This window comes from Primulina eburnea, chromosome 7, assembly GCF_022965805.1.
Source record: "Primulina eburnea isolate SZY01 chromosome 7, ASM2296580v1, whole genome shotgun sequence".
NCBI classification, from domain to species: Eukaryota; Viridiplantae; Streptophyta; class Magnoliopsida; order Lamiales; family Gesneriaceae; genus Primulina; species Primulina eburnea.
This window is the reverse complement of record NC_133107.1, coordinates 11,707,279-11,726,947: the sequence shown is the minus strand read 5'-3', so window position 1 is coordinate 11,726,947 and position 19,669 is coordinate 11,707,279. Positions and strand designations below refer to the sequence as shown.

General features: G+C 36.4%; 1 protein-coding gene across 2 annotated transcripts; it reads left to right on the top strand.

Moving 5' to 3' along the window:
- Positions 1-9,743: 9,743 nt before the first annotated feature.
- LOC140837238 (replication factor C subunit 2) lies at positions 9,744-16,038 on the top strand. 2 transcript variants are annotated; one of them, XM_073203320.1, is made up of 12 exons: positions 9,745-9,894; positions 9,998-10,076; positions 10,181-10,260; positions 10,835-10,954; positions 11,040-11,109; positions 11,190-11,263; positions 14,280-14,400; positions 14,504-14,566; positions 14,923-14,982; positions 15,261-15,386; positions 15,464-15,547; positions 15,716-16,038. In XM_073203320.1, exons 1-12 carry the CDS (start codon positions 9,851-9,853, stop codon positions 15,818-15,820), a joined length of 1,026 nt encoding a protein of 341 aa, XP_073059421.1. In that variant the 5' UTR covers positions 9,745-9,850; the 3' UTR covers positions 15,821-16,038. The 2 variants fall into 2 exon arrangements, with proteins under 2 accessions (XP_073059422.1, XP_073059421.1); XM_073203321.1 differs by lacking the exon at positions 14,923-14,982 and having other exon boundaries at positions 9,744-9,894.
- The last annotated feature ends 3,631 nt before the right edge of the window (positions 16,039-19,669 follow it).

Below are 19,669 nucleotides of genomic sequence, written 5' to 3'. Positions count from 1 at the left end.
AAACAGTAATTGGGTGGTGAATGAAAATAGAATGAAAATGTGTGAAGTTGATGAAGTTCAAATATTTCACTCAAATTTTGATTTCCATATCTTTATTGTAGCCGTGAGCCGTAGCCTAACGTTACAAGCCTACAAGACCTATTAACCTTGTCACATTTATCCAATATACTAGTGAAGAAAAGTTGTTCAAGTCAAGCCTATGGATACCTGAAATACATTGTCAACGAATATAGACTTTAATCACTTGCTTCCAGGCATCTCATTTTGTGATTTCATTTTTTGGCATACTGTTGATTGACCGTATTTCAATCCAAATAATCACCGATAAAGTCCTATGTGATCTGTGAATGCAAATTTATATTTTGAGGAAGTGTAAGTTGAACTGAACTGAGGAATTCTTAATTCTGTAAGGCGAATGGGCATTACACTTCTATTTGAGCAGTCGATGGGGTAAACAAACATTGACATATCACACACACACGTGACTCTTGGGAAATCGTGAATTACATGAAATTAAATGAGTCGGAGGTCAATATCACTTTTCGCATATCCATGACTTTAGTAGTTGCGTATTTATTTATTAGCTTTTATTCTATTTAGCTCGGGACTAGCAAAAGTTCAAGTTTGGGGGGTTTGATAAGTGCAAGATTTGCACTTAATTTACATTAAAATCCATTTTGAATTATGCTTGTTTCGAACAGAATTATGCGTTTTTGGTTTGTTTATGTTGTCATTTCAGGAATGGAGAAAATAGCGAACACGAAGCCAAGTGGACCAAGAAGCGCACGACCACGAGCACATCACCAGACAGATGTGTGTGCGCGGCCACGCCACTTCACGCGCAGGCGCGCGCACACCCATACAAATGCAAGACCAGTGAGCCGCGCGCCATCGCGCCACATCGCGCGTAGCTGCGCGCGCAAAGATAAGCACCCGAGCAGAACATCGCGCGCCACCACGCGACATCACGCGCACCCGCACGCGCACAGAAGAAGCGAATGCACAGAAGCTTGCGCGCAGGCGCGCGAGATTACGCGCAACCGCGCGTACACATGCACGGCCAAACACAGTAGCGCGCGTGCAGCAGAGCGATATCACGTGCACCCGCGCGCACGGCGTCCCAGAAATCACTATATAATGCGCACCGCTAGGTCAGAAGGGGGACGCGCCATTTTGGATGAAAATACAGAGGAAGACTCGGAGTGAAAGCGAGACGAAGGCACGACACGCGAAGATCGATCACAACTACGAAGAACGACGGATCTGGGGACAGAGACGACGCTTCGGATTTGTTATCTTTTCCTTTGTTTCTTTATTCTATTGTGTATCGATGCCTAGAATTACAAATATGTCTTGGGCTCTCTTGGATTTCGTGATGAACTAAACTTCCATTCTAAAGAATGACGTAACTCTGTTGAAACGACTGATTTGACACCGTTGTTTATTTGATTGAATTCTGCTTTCGTTTAATTGTGTTCTCTGTGTTTACTGCACTGCAATTTACTGGCCATAAATTGTTGTTGTTTGATTAATCTTATAACTCGGGAGAGGGACTAGGATTATAGATCATTAGAGACACATCGTTAAATGTTTATAGCGTTCGGAAGGCGTATAACTTTAGCGAGGCTTAGTAAGAACATTGTTTGCATTTATCTATGAAACGTAGATTCTAATTAGGAATAATTGAATCGAAATTGATAGATACACTTTATTCGTCACTTGGGAAAGGGGGAATAAAACAATCTAAGTGTTCTTAGCCATTAATTGATTGGAATTCAGGAATATAAATTAAACTGTGAATAATTATCGTGGAAACTTTGTGAAATCATTTCTCTAGATATTTTCTCTCAATATTATCTCTCAATTCGGTGACTTAATTAATTCATTGTTTTCAGTTAATTCTTTCAAACAAACTAACCGTTTATTCAATCTCTCTAAATAAAGTTGAGACTATTTTAATTACAAGAATTGATATACAATTTTACGCACACTCCTCATGGGATCGATATCTGTACTCTAACCAGTACTAAAACTTGACACCGTACACTTGCGGTAGGAAAACGCGCCACAGAGGTATAAGATTTGAATACAGTCCAAATCAAAATATAGCCCATCATGTAATTAATCTAGTTTTTTTTCAAAGCAGCAAGTCCTTAAATCGTAAAAGCGGTTAAACATGTAATATAAATCATCGTAAATCGTAAATCATGTAAACATGCAGGTGATAACAGTAATTCATTTAAAACATTTGAATCATAAAAGCTTACAGACTTGAGGCTTGAAAACTGAGCTGCAGAAGCTGGCGGTGACACAATCCTATACATGACCCTTGCTCTGATACAAACTGAAACATCTACTACTTAAAAATGCTTCTAAAATTATTTTTTTTTACAAGCTCACATTTTTGAAATAAGCATTTAAGTATTTTTGCAAGCCTGCAACACTACTGAAAATATGCCATTTAAAGTTACTCGCAAACAATCAACAGATAAAATGTTGCAGTTTAAAAATATGGCCAAACCAACCCACAATCATGCATAATTATAATAAATCGAGTAAAATCTTGAAAATAAACAGCATATCATAAAAACGTATAAAACTGATCAGTCTACTCAAAGTTCATAAAATCGTGATGTGCGGAAAAGTGTGTTCCTCGGGTTATGTGCGCACATTCAGCCCTGCCTACTTAGAGTTCGGCACCCCTAGTCTCCTCATCCAAAAGCTCACCTACATCACACACGCCTAGTGAGTCTAAATACTCAACACACATGTACCAAAATAATAGCAAATACATATTCATAGCACACAGCTGTGAAAAATATATTGTAATGAACATTCCTTTCATGCACTTAAAAAGTGTAAATGTAAACGCGTCATTTGAAATTATAACATGTCAAAAAGGCTCTCTATATCATCATATTCTTAAACATTAACTTTAATTGAATTCGATTCCTTAGTTGTGACATTCGTATCAGCTTTATCGTTTCAGCATTATACGATGGATCCATCTACATAAAACCGTGGTACCCGATGGCTGTCGGTCATCAGCGACAATATTACTCATCCACTGTGCCTAGGCCTCATCATTAGCATTTACATATACATCATAAGCATTTAAGTATACATCATTAGTCACAACTAATTCTCATCCTTCAAAACATCATCGTTTTCACCACTTATCAAAATCATGCACATACGTAAATTTTTCTTAAAATCAAGTCGTCTTTCTTGCCACTTTCTCGAGCTTCGCCGATTTGGCCTTTGCTGGATTCAACTTTGCTGATTTGGTCTGCTGAATAAGCCTTTCTCATTTGAGGTCTGCATGTATGATGTCTGTTAAACTTAGCCTTGTTGATTTATGAATTTAGCTTTGCTGATATGAATTCAACCTTGCTGGTTTCTTCACGTAAAGAAACAAAATTCATCATGGTTTATCAGCTTTTTAAGCTCTGATTCAGACTTAGACTTTGGAAGATGAATTGTATATCATTGTGTTAACTTCGTAACGCATACTAATGATTCCATTTTGCTAATTGAGCTAAGAGATATTGCAAAAGTACCAGAACTTCTTATGTCAAGTTTATTCTTGCTTCAATAACATTTAGCTCGATCTTGCGACCACTAGATTTCTTAGATAACATCCGAATTATCATAACTGAATAAATATATGAATTGTAGAAAATTTAGTTTTTGATTAAACTATTTTGGTTTCTTGCCATTTTAATTGACGAGCTATGATATATCATAAAAAAATTCAGCTCGCCAGATTTTCAGCTTGGCTAATTTTAAGTTTCAGTTTTCAACTTGAGCTAGCAACTAGACACTTGATTAAATATGTTAAAAATAAAAGAACAACTTTTGTTATCACCCAAAACAAGATTGTAACATTTCCGCAACCCAACAAAGATGTTTTGACTTTGGTACAAACATATGAGAAGCTAGATTTAATGTTTACAATGACATGCAATCCTAATTTGAATGAGATAAAAGAGCAACTACTTCTTGGACAATCTCCTCAACATCGAAAAATTTGATAACTATAATCTTCAAATTGAAATTTGAAGAATTTAAGAAATATGTTGTCAATAGAGGAGTTCTAGGAAGGGATAACTCTTACTCATATGTAGTTGAATATCAAAAGAAAGGACTGCCTCATGTGCACATGTTGGTTATATTTGACAATACTGATAAGCTACATTCTCCAAATGGTTTTGAATCAATTGTGTGTGCAGAAATATCTTCACAATCAGAAGAACCCAATTTATACGAAGCAGTTATGAACCATATGATACATGGAACCTGTATGAAAGATAATAAATGTAAAAAAACTTTTCAAACCCATTTGTCATATACTTCTTGAGGAAATGACTCATATCCTTTGTATCAAATACATGAAAGTGGATGAGTAGTAGCTAACAATAGTGATCATTATTGATCATGGTAATTACACAAAAAAATACATTCATAAAGGACCTAGTTGTGTCGCATTAAAGTTACATAATAGGCAGAATGGTGATGAAATCCAACAATATGTCGATGGAAGGTTGATTTGCGCTCCTGAGGCTTTCTGGAAAATTTACTCATTTGAATTCAGTATGATGTATCCTTCATTTATTCAGTTGCAAATTCATTTACCAAACGAGTGTTTAATTCGTTTTGACCAACTGCAATCCTTAAGCAATGTACTTAAATATGAAAACAATTCCAATACTATGCTTACATAATTTCTCAAATGAATTTTGATCCATCCTTGGGTGAAAAACAATTATATCATGAATTTCCACAATATTACATATGGATACAATATGGGAAAAAATGGATTCGTCTAAGATGCCAAAAAAACTAGTTTGAAGGATATATGTTGAATAACAATCAGAAAGTGAGAGATTTTATCTTCGTATACTTCTGAACCATGTGAAAGAGCCAAGTTCTTGAAGAACTGATGACAATAATGGAATTAAATATACAACATTCAAAGAGGTGGTTGAAACGAGAGGGTTCTTCAACATGATGATTATATTTTCCAATTTTTCAAGAAGCTTGTTCTGTTAACATGTCATCTTCATTAAGAAGGTTGTTTATCTCTGTATTAGTGTTTTGTCAACCGACAAGAGTTAGAGAACTTTGGGATGAGTTCCACCTATATGTTAGAAGATTACGGTAGATCAATTTCCAGAAGTAGTTTGCTCATCACAAATAAATTGCTTCTTGAGATACAATGATTGATGCATCAATATATAAAAATCTGATGATTTTGATTTGCCGTCAATAAGTATCGAATTTTTAGAAGACTCGCCACTACCAAGAATAACCGAGTATGAGCTTTCAATTCAGACACCTGAAGAAGATTTGAGATTTATGGAACTTTTAAATGCTCATCAACATATGGATTTTGATATTATAATAGAAAGTATTACGTGCAATCATTCAAAAAATTTCTTCATTGATGTCCACGAGGAACCGGTAAAACCTTTCTTAACCTATCAATTCTAGCAAACATAAGAAAAATGGTAAAATTGTCATTGCGGTAGAAACGTCTGGGATATTTTCAACATTGTTGTCATGTGGGAGGACTTCACATTACGCTTGCAAATCTATGTAAGCCCAACAACATCAATACTTTGCAAGATTAAAAAACAATCAGATTTTACGGAGTTAATTAAGACGTGCAACAGCTGTAGTATGGGATGAGCCTCCCATGGCAAATCGTTATGCTTTTGAATCTGTTAGTCTAACTTTCAAATATATAATGGATAACAAATTTTCATTTCGGGAAAAGACTACGATTTTTGGTGGAGATTTTAAGCAAGTATTACCAGTTTTAAACGAGGATCTATGAGAAATCAAATTGTTGCAAGCATGTCAAGATCGTCATTTCTGAATTATGTCAAGATATTACATATAGAAAAAAAATCTGCCTTAAATTTTGAGCTTTCACAATTTCTATTACATGTTGGTGATGGCTTGGAAGGTACCGTGAATAGTAATTTTATAAAGCTACCAGATTCAATGACCATGCCATAGGAAGGTAAAATATCAGTTGATCAGTTTATTGATTAGGTTTTTCTTAATATGATAAATCATGTACACAATGCAAACTACATGGTTGACATAACTATTATTACTTCAAAAATATAGACATTGCTAAAATCAATGAAATGATTATTTTAAAATTTCCAGGAGAAGAAAAAATATACTCATCTTGGGACTCCATATAAGATGATTAAAATAATCTTTCTAAGAAGAGATTTTGCATTTCTTTGTCCAAGTGGTTTGTCACCTCATATAATCACATTAAAAGTAGGTTGCCCAATCATGATCTTAAGGAATGTTGCACAGGAACTAGGACTATGCAATAAAACTAGGTTAATATGCCGCAATCTCGAGAGAAATTTCATAGATGTGGAAATCATAACTGGTTCTAACAATGTTATACAATATTTTCTACATCGAATGCCATTGAAAAGCGAAATAAATTCAGATCTTTCATTTGAATTGATAGGTAGAAATATCCTATAAGATTAAGTTTTGCTTGGAAAATAAACAAGGCACCATGTTAAACAATACCGAATGTCGGTATCTTCCTTCGTAATCAGGTGTTCAGCCATTGTCAGCTTTATGTGGCACTATCAAGAAGAGTTTCTCAACGTTACAATTTTTTTAGTAAAAGACGGAAAATTACAAAATCGATATGGTGTGTATACAAAAACATTGTGTACAAAGACATAATTATAGCGAATGGATGAGAAAAAAATAAATTGTGAGATTTTTTTTAATAACATAATAACAAATTTATATTCAAATCACGCAACTTATATACTTTATTTTTGAAGCAGGTCAACACTTAAACCTTTCGATGTACTTCAATGCCGACTAAACAAAGATATTCTTCATTGTACAAGTGGATGCTATTGCGAAATATCAACGAGAAGAATTGTCGTTGAATGCCCGATTGCATATAATATATTTTATTTGTGTTTCACAAATATAATTTTATTTTATATATAAATACCAATATCTAACATTAATTTTAATAAATTTGAAGTTTCTTACGACGTAGATAATTGATTATTTTCATAAAACAAAAAAATAATGATATGCACTTGCTTGAATTTTTTTACTTGTTGATTTCTTATGTTAACGGAAAAAAATAAGATTTGCCAATGATGTTGATATAAAAACGGTATTAAAAAAATCAAATATTATGCATTTTCAATATTAATTTAATGTAATAGAAGAAAATTTTCACAAGTTATAACTGTTATTCTTGAACTTCTACAAGTGTCGCGTGAATCAAGAAAGAACACATTTAGTTAGATTTTGGTTAAGTACGAGTATGTTACATAAATTTTCGAGGAAGAGTTTAGAGGGGGGTTGAATGAACTCTTCTCCAATTTTTTCTTTTCTTTCTCGGATAAAGAAAGTGCTAGAATCCTGTTAGAGATAGTAGCTGATCTTGTCGTGAATACTTCCAACATATTACAATATTAAGTGCGGAAACAATCCGATGGAGTGAATGAAAATAGTAATATCAGTAGACATCAATTGTTTATGGAAGTTCGAAGATAAAGTCTTCTACGTCTTCCCTTTTTTCTGTTTCTAGAAGGTATCACTAAAAGACTTTGGATTTTACAGTACAACTCTTGTACACACTCACTTCAGCAGGGCTTACCCTTTGCCTACAGAAACTCTTAGTTACTCAACACAATGAAAATACGATACAACAAAGTTCGATCTGAAAAGACTCTTTTTAGATTACAAACTCTTCTTGATAAAATATGAGTATTGTGAATAATTATGAAGAGTATAAGAAACAGTAGCACAAAATGATCTCAATAATAAGATATCTGCTATGAAGCATGTGCTAATTTTCTTTATGTTGATGTAAAAGCCTGAAAATCCTTACTTTGAAAATTTGCGGAAAATTAATAATTTTCTTTTTAAAAGAGCTTAAATGGCCTCATACATAAAATCACTGGTGAATCAAGTTCAATGTTAAAAAATATTGCAGCGGAAGAAAATATAGTTGCCAACAATAACAATTTAAAAATGTCCAACTACTGATAAAATAATTGTTTGCGGAATAAAATGACAACTGCTGCACTGAGGTCCTCGGGTTCCACTACTGCCGACCCAAGCTGGCTCACTGGTCCCCGCCCTCGGCCCTGGCCTCATCAGTACCTATAACAATCAAGTCTAGTGAGCCTAAAGACTCAGCATGCATATATCGCAGGTAACGAGTAAAATCTGAAGTAAAATATGCATGGGATAAAATATCATGTCATGAGGCATGCTGAAAATAATCTGTACTCATGCTGAAAATAATCTGTACTGATGCTGAAAATAATCTGTACTGAGCAATTATAATACGTGCATAACTGAACTGATAATCACAGTAAAAATGTTTGCTCCTTGGAGCCCTGTACTGAAATAACTGGTAAAATTTTCTGTTGAGATTATGTTTTACGCCTATGGCCACTGCACTAAGCTGAACTGATCGGTAACTGGCTACCGGGGAGTCTGAAACTGAACTGAGCTGGCCGGTCACTGGCGAACGGGTGGTACCAAACTGAACTGAGCGGTCACTGGCGACCGTATAAAATAATACTCCCACATAGTGAATGAACCACAAGCCATATCGCATAAATCTCAAAAATAATCATTTTCTGTTTTTTATGCACGTAATATAATTTAACTGGCATAATGAAAAATCCTGTAATTTTTCCGACTGGATTGGTTTGGATCGTCCCCCAGGCTCGCTGCAACCTAACTGTGCCATGAAAAATACTCAATAGCTTAAACTTGACCAACTATGCAATTTAGTTCAAAAGATGCGACTATGACGCCTAATGACTTCGTATTTAATCATGACTCCGAACCAACCCGAACCAACACTGAACCGACGTATAGTCATGATTAAAATACGCTGAAAATAATGAAATAATGCTCCTAAAATTATGAGGGTCGAAATCTAGGTGGAATTGAGGCCAAAACAAGAAACGCTCTTTCGAGAGTCAATTTGGCACATCGCATCGTAAATTCTCGTACGACTTCAAAAATGATCCGAATGACAAACGGCCAAAAACATGACCTTCCTAACTCAATGAGGCACTGTCCAGTCCAAGGCCATGGGCTGAAAGCCAACCAAGAACTCAAACGAGCCTTCTAAACGACACAGCAACTTGCTGTAATTTTCCAGCATCTGCGCACCCGTGCGTCTTGTGTTGGTTTCGAGTCTATCGGCCATTGGGGCGTGAACCACCGACCAGAGACCCTTACCAACATCCCAAGGAATGATTTGAACCATGGCTAAGGGCACAAGTCCAGCCACAATTCGCACCATACCAGAAACGAGACTACACACCTAGCGGAGAAGGAAATTCTGCGCGCGTAGGGAGTTTGGCTTCGCTTGTTGTCTCGTGTCGTTCCAGTGGCCATTTCATTGACCATGGCACGATCTAGACATCTAGGGGCAAGGTGTAAACCGTGGATAAGGGCTATAGGCCAACCAAGATCCACATCAAACCACACAATTCGAAATGCATGTTGCTGTCAAAAGAAGGAAACCCGAGAGGGGAGGGGCTGTTCTTGCTTCGTTGGTTGTCTAGCATCGTTCAAGTGGCCATTTCATTGACCATGGCACGATCTAGACATCTAGGGGCAAGGTGTAAACCGTGGCTAAGGACCACGATTACCGGTTGTAATATCATGAATATTTAATATATTAATCACATATATTGTTGTGTGTGCCACGATTACCGGTTGTTATTTAGGGATCCCGGAACCCCTGCTCCTGAATTCTAAAAATAGCGGGAAAAGCGCCAGCAGTTTCTAAGGAGAACTCCTTTCAATGGCGCCACTGTTGCAGAGCTCGCAGCCATGGGTCGAAAAATAGTGACGATCTTTGCTCTTATCTCTCGAATTCCTCCCATACTTCAAACAATTTGCCTTCAATTCCTCGTAATTACTTATATTTTTAGTGTGTATGTATCGACAGTCGGCCAAGGCAAGTGAAGGACGTAGCTCACCAAGACGAGGTCGTTCGAGTGCTCACCCACACTCTCGAGACGGCTAATGTAATGTTTCTTGAATTTCCTTTTACTAATTGGCGTCTTTTGTATTTCGAATGGAATATTCTTGTAGGAGTGTGTGATTTTAGGGTTTTGTGATGATTATGTAGTGTCCACACATGCTCTTTTATGGGCCTCCTGGTACGGGGAAAACAACTACTGCCCTTGCAATTGCCCATCAGCTTTTCGGGTAATTTTACTCGTCTAGTATCTTATGTTTATACTTATTTTATTCAGGGAACGTAGTTTATTTTTTGATTACGTTGGGGGTGGGTTTTTTTTTTTTTTTTTGGTGTCAACGTGGTTTTGGTAATCAGCTTTGCTGGCGTTGATGAGTTGTTTTTATGGAATTTGAAAATCTTGTTATAGGACTTGCGATATTGTGATCAGTGAAATAAATACTCCTCTTCTTGAAGTGAATAATGTTTCTTGTGGTGGCGATGAATAACAACTTTCTAATAATTTGCGTGAATTAGATTCTAAGAAATGTGAATTCTTGTTGGAACATTGATAAAGCTCAATGCGACTTCAAATGTCTAGTTTCTTTGTGAATAATTAACGTGTTCTTAAGCGCTTGCGAAATTTAAGTGCTTATGATGCGCATCCTGCGCTTTTTAAGGAGAACAACTATTGAGCGAGGAAGATATCTTGATAACTTCAAACTCTAATTTTGATTTGGAGACAGACACTTGTAAATGAGCTTTCCACAATGGGATCGACTAAGAAGTTAATTTTTTTGGGAATTGAACTGTCTTTTCTGACAGACCTGAACTATACAAGTCAAGAGTGCTGGAGCTGAATGCTAGTGACGATCGAGGGATTAATGTTGTTCGCACAAAAATTAAAAACTTTGCTGCTGTAGCTGTTGGTTCTGCTCGCCAAAGGTACTTCTTTGATATTTTGCATATTGCTTATTTTACTGCCTGTGCTCCTTTTTGTTCATTTGGGTACCTTTATTCCTCGTTGTAGTGGCTATCCTTGCCCACCGTATAAGATCATTATTCTTGATGAGGCGGATTCAATGACAGAAGATGCTCAGGCAGGCAGTCGAACCCTTGTTATCTTGTTAAATTTGAAATGTCATAAAATAATTTTTAAGTGCAACTTCTCACTCCGTAGAATGCCTTACGACGGACAATGGAGACATACTCAAAAGTTACAAGATTCTTCTTCATTTGCAATTATATCAGCAGGTTGGTTGGACGTTCTTTGTTTTCCCCATAATCTTTGGTGCTCATATAAAAATGTGAACTTGCTGTCATCTAGTTTTATTAAATGATAGTGAAGTTGTAGGTGCTTTGCAATGGGAACTAGTGCTAGAGCGGAGACTTAGGAGAATCATTACTATATCATAGAACTAATTTGGTTTTATGCCCAGTAGGTCTACAGTGGAAGCCATTTTTTTTATTAGACATATGATTGAGAAATATTGAGAACAACAGAAGAGCCAGCATATGGTATTTATCTAATTAGAGAAAGCCTATGATAGAGTGCCTAGAGAATTAATCTAATGCAAGGTTGTAAATGACGGGAGGCGGTGGCGGGGCGGTCGGTGACCGCCTACCGCCTCGGCGGTGTCCAGGCGGTTGGATTTTTTTAAGTAATTTTTTATAGATAATCATGCAATGTTATCATTTTTATGTAAAATGTGCAATTAAATAATGTTTAAGCACAAAATATAACATCGTCTATGATGTGCAATTAATAAAGATTCATCATTATATTAATGTTATTATGCTAACGAAGTAATATATCTTTTTTTACCAAAAAACTAAGTTTAAATTTTCAAAGTTTCAATCAATTATCCATCATTAGAACAAGTAGTAAACTAAACATAACTAATCTTCCAAATCATCTACATATGCACCATCTACTACATCCATGATCCTTTCATCATTGGACTCAATCAACATTTTCTTCATTCTCCTCCTCCGATGTTTCTAAATATTCATTAAGTTCTCTAATGGGGATGTTCCTTGCACTCCTCCTTGGATGTAGCACTTCATCCGCTCCCAAGGCCTCCACTACCATTCTCCAAGTAAGACCTTTAAATAGTCCTAATATTTAAAATTAGTTAACTTTGACTTGGTTTTAAAATTGTTGACTAAGTTTTAAAAATTGTTGACTAGGTTTTTAAAATTATTGACTACTGCCTCGACCCGCCTACTCGCCGTCCTCGACCCGCCTCGACACCCCTCGACCCGTCTCAACCCGCCTCGACACCCGCCTCATGCATAGGCGGTGCGGTCGAGGGCCGGTGCTTAGGCGGCCGCCTCGACCGCCATTTAGAACACTGATCTAATGGGTACTTAAAGGAAGCACGTGTCTCGATGTTACATCGAGATCATTAAAGACATGTATGAAGGTTCCGTAACTAGTGTTAGGTTTATTGGAGGCACGTCATTTGAATTTCCTGTGGCAGTAAGACTTCATCAAGGATCGGCTTTAAGTCCTTACCTCTTTCCTTTGATTTTGAATGAGCTGACGAGGCATATTCAGGATGAGGTAACTTGGTGTATGTTTGCATATTATGTTGTCCTGACAGAGGAAAGTAAAAAAGGTGTAAAAAAAAATTATATAGATGGCGTGAAACTTTTAAGAGTAAAGGTTTTAGAATTAATAACTCAAAAACAGAATGTTTAAGTATAACTGTGGTCCTGAATTTTGACGTATTGGGTAGCCCAATTGAGATTGAAGGTTGAGAAGTCCCTGAATGTGAAACTTTTCGCTATTAAGGATCTATTATCCAAAATCCTAGGACACTAGAGAGGATATAGAGCTTATGATTAAAGCAGAGTTTATGAAAATGAGAATGACATCAAGAGTCTTATGCGATAAAAAGATGCATGCAAGATTGAAAGGAAAATGTTACAAGACTGTTGTTCTACCGGTTATGCTTTATGGCTCGGTGTGTTGGGCCACTATAAGAACATATGCATAAGATTGTGGTAGCAGAGATTCGTACGTTAAGATGGATGTGTGGCAAAACGCGCCAAGATAAAATCAGAGATAAAAGGATTATGAGTTGTTTAGTTGTAGCCTCAGGATAAGATTAAGGAGAGACATCTAATATGGTTTGGTCATGTGAAGAGGAGACCAAACATGGCCTCTATCCGACATATATTAGATTGACAGATTAATGGAAGGAGTAGAAGAAGGGTATGTTAGAAAAAAATTGGATAAAGTTGTTAAAGAGGATATCTTAGACTTTGGTTTAACGTTTAAGAGATAACATGTGAGAAAGTCTCCTAGTTTGGAGAACTAATATCCATGTAGTTGGCCCTGCAACTAGTGGGAATGTGCTATGAAGACGATGATCTAGAAGATTCAATTTACAGTGCAGAAAATCCATGTTTTGGTAACATTTGTCGAATGGATAAACGGGTGTCTAGTACAATGCATGCCTACATGTGGAAACTGTCCAATTTTCTGAATTTGTGGATTTGGAAATCCTCTATTCTCTCTTAAAACTTCTTATAGTTTCCTGTAATAGAAACAGTATTCTGAACGTAGAGACAGCAATTAACAGCTAAAATTTGATTTGTTGGTGTCTTCTTTTAATAATATAGGATCGAGATGCTAAAAAATTATCACCACAGAAAATGTGGAAATACAATAGAATCTAGTTTGTTGAAACCTGTAACCAACTTAAACTAAGGAAAAATAAATTAATCATTAATGTAGCAAAATTAATTTAAATAAATAATTCATGGTAGGTTGTTAAGTTCTTATACCTAAATTGATTAGGTATTTCCAACCGTTTTCTTGTTTTTCTATCTTGCCATTTGAAATAAAAAGTGGAAGATGTTTTAAAGCTTAGACCAGCCAATAAATATTTTATTTTATGTTTACTGTCTTTAAAAAATGTGTAAATTTAAATAAACATCCACTTGCCTCTTCTCTCTTCCTGTTGGATCAACTCTCGCTTTACCTTTTTTTCCTTGTTCAATAAAATACTGTTGGGCATGATGAACTATACGGATCTTATAATACAAAGTTGGATATTTAGGACCTGGGGCTGTAAGCAGCCTTGTCTGGCCTCCATTATGTTTCCTCGCTGGTAACATATGGAGTTGTTTTTTTATTTTATTATTTGAGTGACTTACAACCTAATATTTCCGCGTGATTTTCCAGAGTTCAGGTTCTTTTCTGTTTTTAGGCTAATAAAATCTTGAGAATTGACTATTACAATAACTTAATTTGATGTAGAATTATAGAGCCACTTGTCTCTAGATGTGCAAAGTTCCGATTTAAGCCACTGACTGAAGAAATAATGAGCAGTCGTGTGATATATATTTGCAAAGAAGAGGGTCTTGATTTGGATTCAGAGGTATGGTATCACATGCTTAATATCCGAAGCTTCTTTAATTTATTTTTGCTCCTACTTGCAGTTTTGTTTAGTGTTTGTTACTCTGCACTGCTGTGTGCTATAGGCTCTTTCGACCCTAAGTTCCATTTCTCAAGGTGATCTTCGTCGTGCCATAACATACCTTCAAGTAAGATCCAACTCTGATTTTCAATATATTTACCGTAGCTTTCTGAAAATAAGTGTAAGAGATGCTTTATTCACATACAGACGATAGATGCATACTTTGGCTGGCTATTGCATCTAATAATTAGCCAAGTATACCTATCATTTCCCATATTCATGCAATTATATCATTCATACATGATGCTAAACCTGATCGTTGAAAAGACATAAGCGGTGAGATAGAAAAGTGGTTCTTGAACATGAAATTTATAAAGCAAAACAATCAGCAAAAAGTCATACTACAATGAATATGTGTACACATGCCTGTTACATATGTGTGCATCACAATCTTTTTTTCTTTCATTTTCTCGTCAATCTCAGGGTGCTGCTCGCTTATTTGGATCTTCAATTTCATCCAAAGACTTGATTAGTGTGTCTGGTGTAAGTTGATTTACTCCAGAATTTCAGAATTATAACTGAAACATTTCGGCATATCTTAACTCAAAGTGCTATTGCAAACCTACACTCAGTTTATTATTTTCCTCTTTCCCTCGTTTATAAAGATCAAGTTTGTCATCCTCTTTTGTAAGAGTTTCCTGAAAATTTTGATTTTAAGATGTTACACCTTAATCTCAATTAGTTTTCAGCTTATTGGTTGACTTTTCCCGCTAAGATGTTCAATTTTGGAACACCGTCTCAAGCTGCATGTCTTTGATCAGGTCATCCCTGCAGAGGTCGTTCAGGCCCTGTTTTCTGCCTGCAGAAGTGGTAACTTTGACTTGGCTGACATAGAAGTCAAAAATGTGATTGCTGAAGGATATCCAGTTTCTCAAATGCTTTCTCAGGTCGGATTGCTGTTTAATGATTCAATTGTATGTATCTGAGTTGTTACTGCTAAATGCTGACATGTTTCATGTTTCAGTTGTATGATATAATTGTCGAAGCAGGTGATATATCAGATGAACAGAAAGCAAGAATTTGCAAAAAATTTGCGGTGGCAGATAAGGTGACAAACAATCTTTTGTTTACGCCAAAGACTCGTGTCTGTATTTGCCGTACCACCATATAGTATCCGCGTAAATCATTGCATCTTTTCCACATACAGTTGATTTAATTGAGAATGAATTTTAATTGGCGACAGAGAAGTTATATGTTTTGCTTCTGCATTTTGCAGTGTCTTGCAGATGGAGCGGAGGAGTATTTTCAATTGCTGGATGTGGCTAGTAATATTATGCGTGCGATTCGTAATATGCCCCAAGAATTTTCCTTTGGGAATTGAGAATGCCAACTCCAAACATGCTTTCTAAGGTTTAAGATCTTAAATTCGTGCAGTAAGATCCATGAATGGCTTCTTGTTTTAGAAATAGAATGAATATTGCGTGTGCTTAGAGGCATGTTCTCTCAATTCCATGGGGTTATCTTATCTAACTTGTAAAATGAATCCTTTCGAATTCGCTTTTGAATCCATGGGGTAATCTATCTCACGGTTAGAATTCATTTTGGATTTATTTTCCGAAATTATATGTTAGATCCAAAATGTGATAATGTACTCCAAGCAAATTTAGGAAAATAGAAAATGACTAATTAAATTATTTTAATTGTATTTATTGAATGTTGTATGCATGTTTACTTATTTAAAATATGATTTTCTATTAGAATGTATAAAACTGTGTTTTAAAGGTTATTCGAGACGCAATCAAAGAACGGAGATCGGGGACCGAAAAAGAATTTTTTTTTTTGTTAAATGATTATTTTTAACTATTTAACATGACATATTTTATATGTAAGGTTTAGAAATTTGAACGACATAATCATAATCAGATTGCATGCAAAGGTGTATCAAAATGTTTATTTAATTATTTTTAAATGTATTTAGTGCATGGTTATGTCATTATTTTATGGCATGGTCTACTAGATTGCTTTTATTTGGGGTTTTAGTAATATTTCACGTTCGAACGAGGAACAGCAACCGGGGACAGTTAAGGAAAGTGTTTTTATTAAATTATTAGTTTTAATTATTTAACATATGGTGTAATTATTATGCAATTTCGAAAATGAGCATTTTTAAGATATTTTTTACACGATGAACCATATTTTAAATCGGTAGGCGATTTTTAACTAAGTGGAGGACTTTTTGAGGGGTCGGATAGTATTTTCGAAAACGTACCTAAACGAAATATTTTACGTTTGTGTCATTGGACCTAATGGGCTTGATTTATTGGACTTTTTGGCCTAGACCTCTACACCTTAATATTTTAAACATAGGCCCATTATCCTAATTAATTGTTGTACAAATTTTTCACTCCCAAAAACCCTATTCTCACCCCTCCACTCGGTCGCCCCACTCTTCTCCTCCAGCAGCTAGGGTTAATTCGTTTTTGTAAAGGAAAATGCAGCCAAGGTCTTCCTCGTCCCTCCGATGTTTGTCCTTCGCTCCATTGTTTGTCCTTTTACGTGCAATTCTTCGTCAAGGCACGCTCGATTCCTCTCTTTTTTCATCGATTTCTTTTGAAAAACATGCATATAATTCACGTTTTTTGATGGCTTGAAGGGGGCTGCTAGGGCTGATGGCTAGGGTCATGAATCGCACCAGGGAGAGGATGTTTAAGTGCTTGAATCAGATTTGGAGCAAGTGTTGTAGGTAGCCGATCAATTCCCTTGTTGTGGCTCGATTTGGAGAGTTCGGGTGGTTCACGTGTATTCGAGAGCATGGGGCCGAGGGCCATGGCTAGGGCAGTTCAGGAAGGTTTGGTTGTGGTGTAGGATAGATTGGTTCGAGCCTAATCCGGGCCGAGTGAGCATAGGACGGTTTGGTTTCGTGGTTGAAATTTAGGGTTTTTGCGCGCATGTGTGGCGGCGCGCACCGCAACGATTGAGCTTCGGCCTTGTAGCCCTGCAACGCTGGTGCATGGCGGCGCCTAGGTGCTAGTCCAGTGCATGTGTTTTAGAGATTTTAGTAGACATGATGCAGTTTGGGTTGGGTGTCGGTCAATATGTCCAAGGTTATTGATGGTTTAATTGGGTCATACGGGGTTTGGTTAGGAGTCTCTAAACTATGGTTAAGTTTCGGGTTGATTAGAGTTAAAATCGGGACTCCGGTCTAAGTTTTAAACGAATTATAGAAGTTAAAGCATGGGCTCGAGTTTTAGTCTAAGAAATGATTAAAAATATGTTTCTAAGGTGTTTGATAAGTTTGAATGGGGAAATGGTCATGTTGCACCGAGTTATATTAGCAATAATGGTAGTGCCCTGACAACTGTTGTTGCATATAAAGTGTATACGTCGATTATGAACATGGATTTTTATGTTAATGCTGGAAAACACGTTGCATGCCTGGTTTTAACTAAATGTATGTATATGCATGAATTTTACAAGTGATGAATACAATGACATGTTTTGAAGGTGGTGAGTTGGTTGTGACGAACACGAACATGTAAGGCCAAGGCTCAGTGGACGGCTAAAGTTGTCGCTGATGTCCCCACCATCGGGTACCGCGGTTATACATAGATGGATCCATCGACCTAGAGTTGATACGAAAGTCACAACTAATGATCTGAATAAAGGAAATGAATATGTATATGACGCGATATGACATGATTTGATATGTTTATGTTTATGTTCATGCTTTTGAAGATTATGAAAGTTACTTTGTTTACGGTACTTTTCACTGTTGCATGATATGTGTATATAATTACTATAACGGTTCAGGTGTGTTGAATCTTTAGACTCACTAGTTGTGATTGATGCAGGTGATAATGTGGATGAGGAAACTGGAGGCGCTGAAGACTGAGTAGGTTGGGCTGGAGGTGCACGTGAAAACCTGAGAACCTTGCATTTCTTCCGCATAATATGATTATGAGTCATGAGTTTAAACATTATGTTGAAATGATTTTGAATCTTGTTATACATTGTTTATTTGTTAGATTTTTGGTATTATATTCGAGTTTTTCTTTTAAACCAGTAGACTAGGAGATTGAGTATGTTTGAGATTTTTAACTGCAGTAATTTTTTTCAGTGGTTGAATGACCTTTTAGAATGCATGATTGACTTATCTATATGTATCTGAGTATGTTTAGTTTCGGTCACATTTTACAAAAAAAAAAAATCAGTAGTATTTTAGTAGTAGACGTTTCATTATATGTTATTTTCGAAAATGGTCCTTTTTTTGAGATGTTTTTACACTTCGAGTCGTATTTTAAACCGGTAATCGATTTTTGGAAAAAACAGACTTTTTGGAGGATCGGTTAATATTTTCCAAAACTTTCCTAAATGAAATATTTTACCTACAATATAATGGGCCTATTATAGTAAGGTTATTGGGCATAAACTCCTACCCAATTATTTATATCAAATTAGAGAGTTTTTAAACCACAAAACACTTCATATCACACAAGAAACCTAGGGTTTTTCTTTCCCCACCCCTCCTCCATCTACACACGCATACACACAAATTTTCAAAGGCTTCCTCGTCTCTTCGCCAACATTCTTCGCATCAAGGATTGTTTTTTCATGAGTAAAATACGCAAAGGCACGTCTGAATCTTCCTTCAACCATCGTTCATACCATATTATATGTATTGATACATGTTTGCATGAAAAATATTATACGCTATCTTATATTTTCATTTTTATGGCAAAATATGAACAAAACTTGAGTTTTTTGTTTCTAAATTCATGATTTTGATGCACAAAGGGGCTGCTATAATAGTTCTATGGGAAGGAACATTTTTCGACATGTTTCAGGGTCAATAGATGCATGTTTAAGGGCTGGACAAGATAGGGCAACATGCTGAACTAAAATTCAAATTTTATGAGACTAGGGTTTCGGTTTTGAGGGCTAGGAAGGAGCAGGCCATGTGCTGTTGTAGGGACACGTCCAAGGGTCCTAATATGGTCTAGTCATGGTCCTAGATGGCTTGAGGGAAGGCTGGTGCAAGGAGGAAGGGCAGTAGGTTGAAGGCTGGTCGTGCGCTTCATGTAGGATCGGGTTTGAAGGGCTGTGGGTTCTAGGTCTTTTAGGATCGTTCCAGTAGGGTCCCTAGTGTGTGGTATACGCCCTAGGATAGTTGGTTAGGGTCTGGACATGATGGTTAGGGCCTAGGCTTGAAGGAACCCATGGTATGATAAGC

Excerpts from the sequence above, each read along its gene's own strand:
- LOC140837238 (XM_073203320.1), top strand. The coding sequence starts at position 9,851 with ATGGCGCCACTGTTGCAGAGCTCGCAGCCATGGGTCGAAAAATA. Across the intron at positions 11,110-11,189 it reads CAATGACAGAAGATGCTCAG|AATGCCTTACGACGGACAAT; the intron begins GCAGGCAGTCGA and ends CTCACTCCGTAG. Across the intron at positions 15,548-15,715 it reads AATTTGCGGTGGCAGATAAG|TGTCTTGCAGATGGAGCGGA; the intron begins GTGACAAACAAT and ends TGCATTTTGCAG.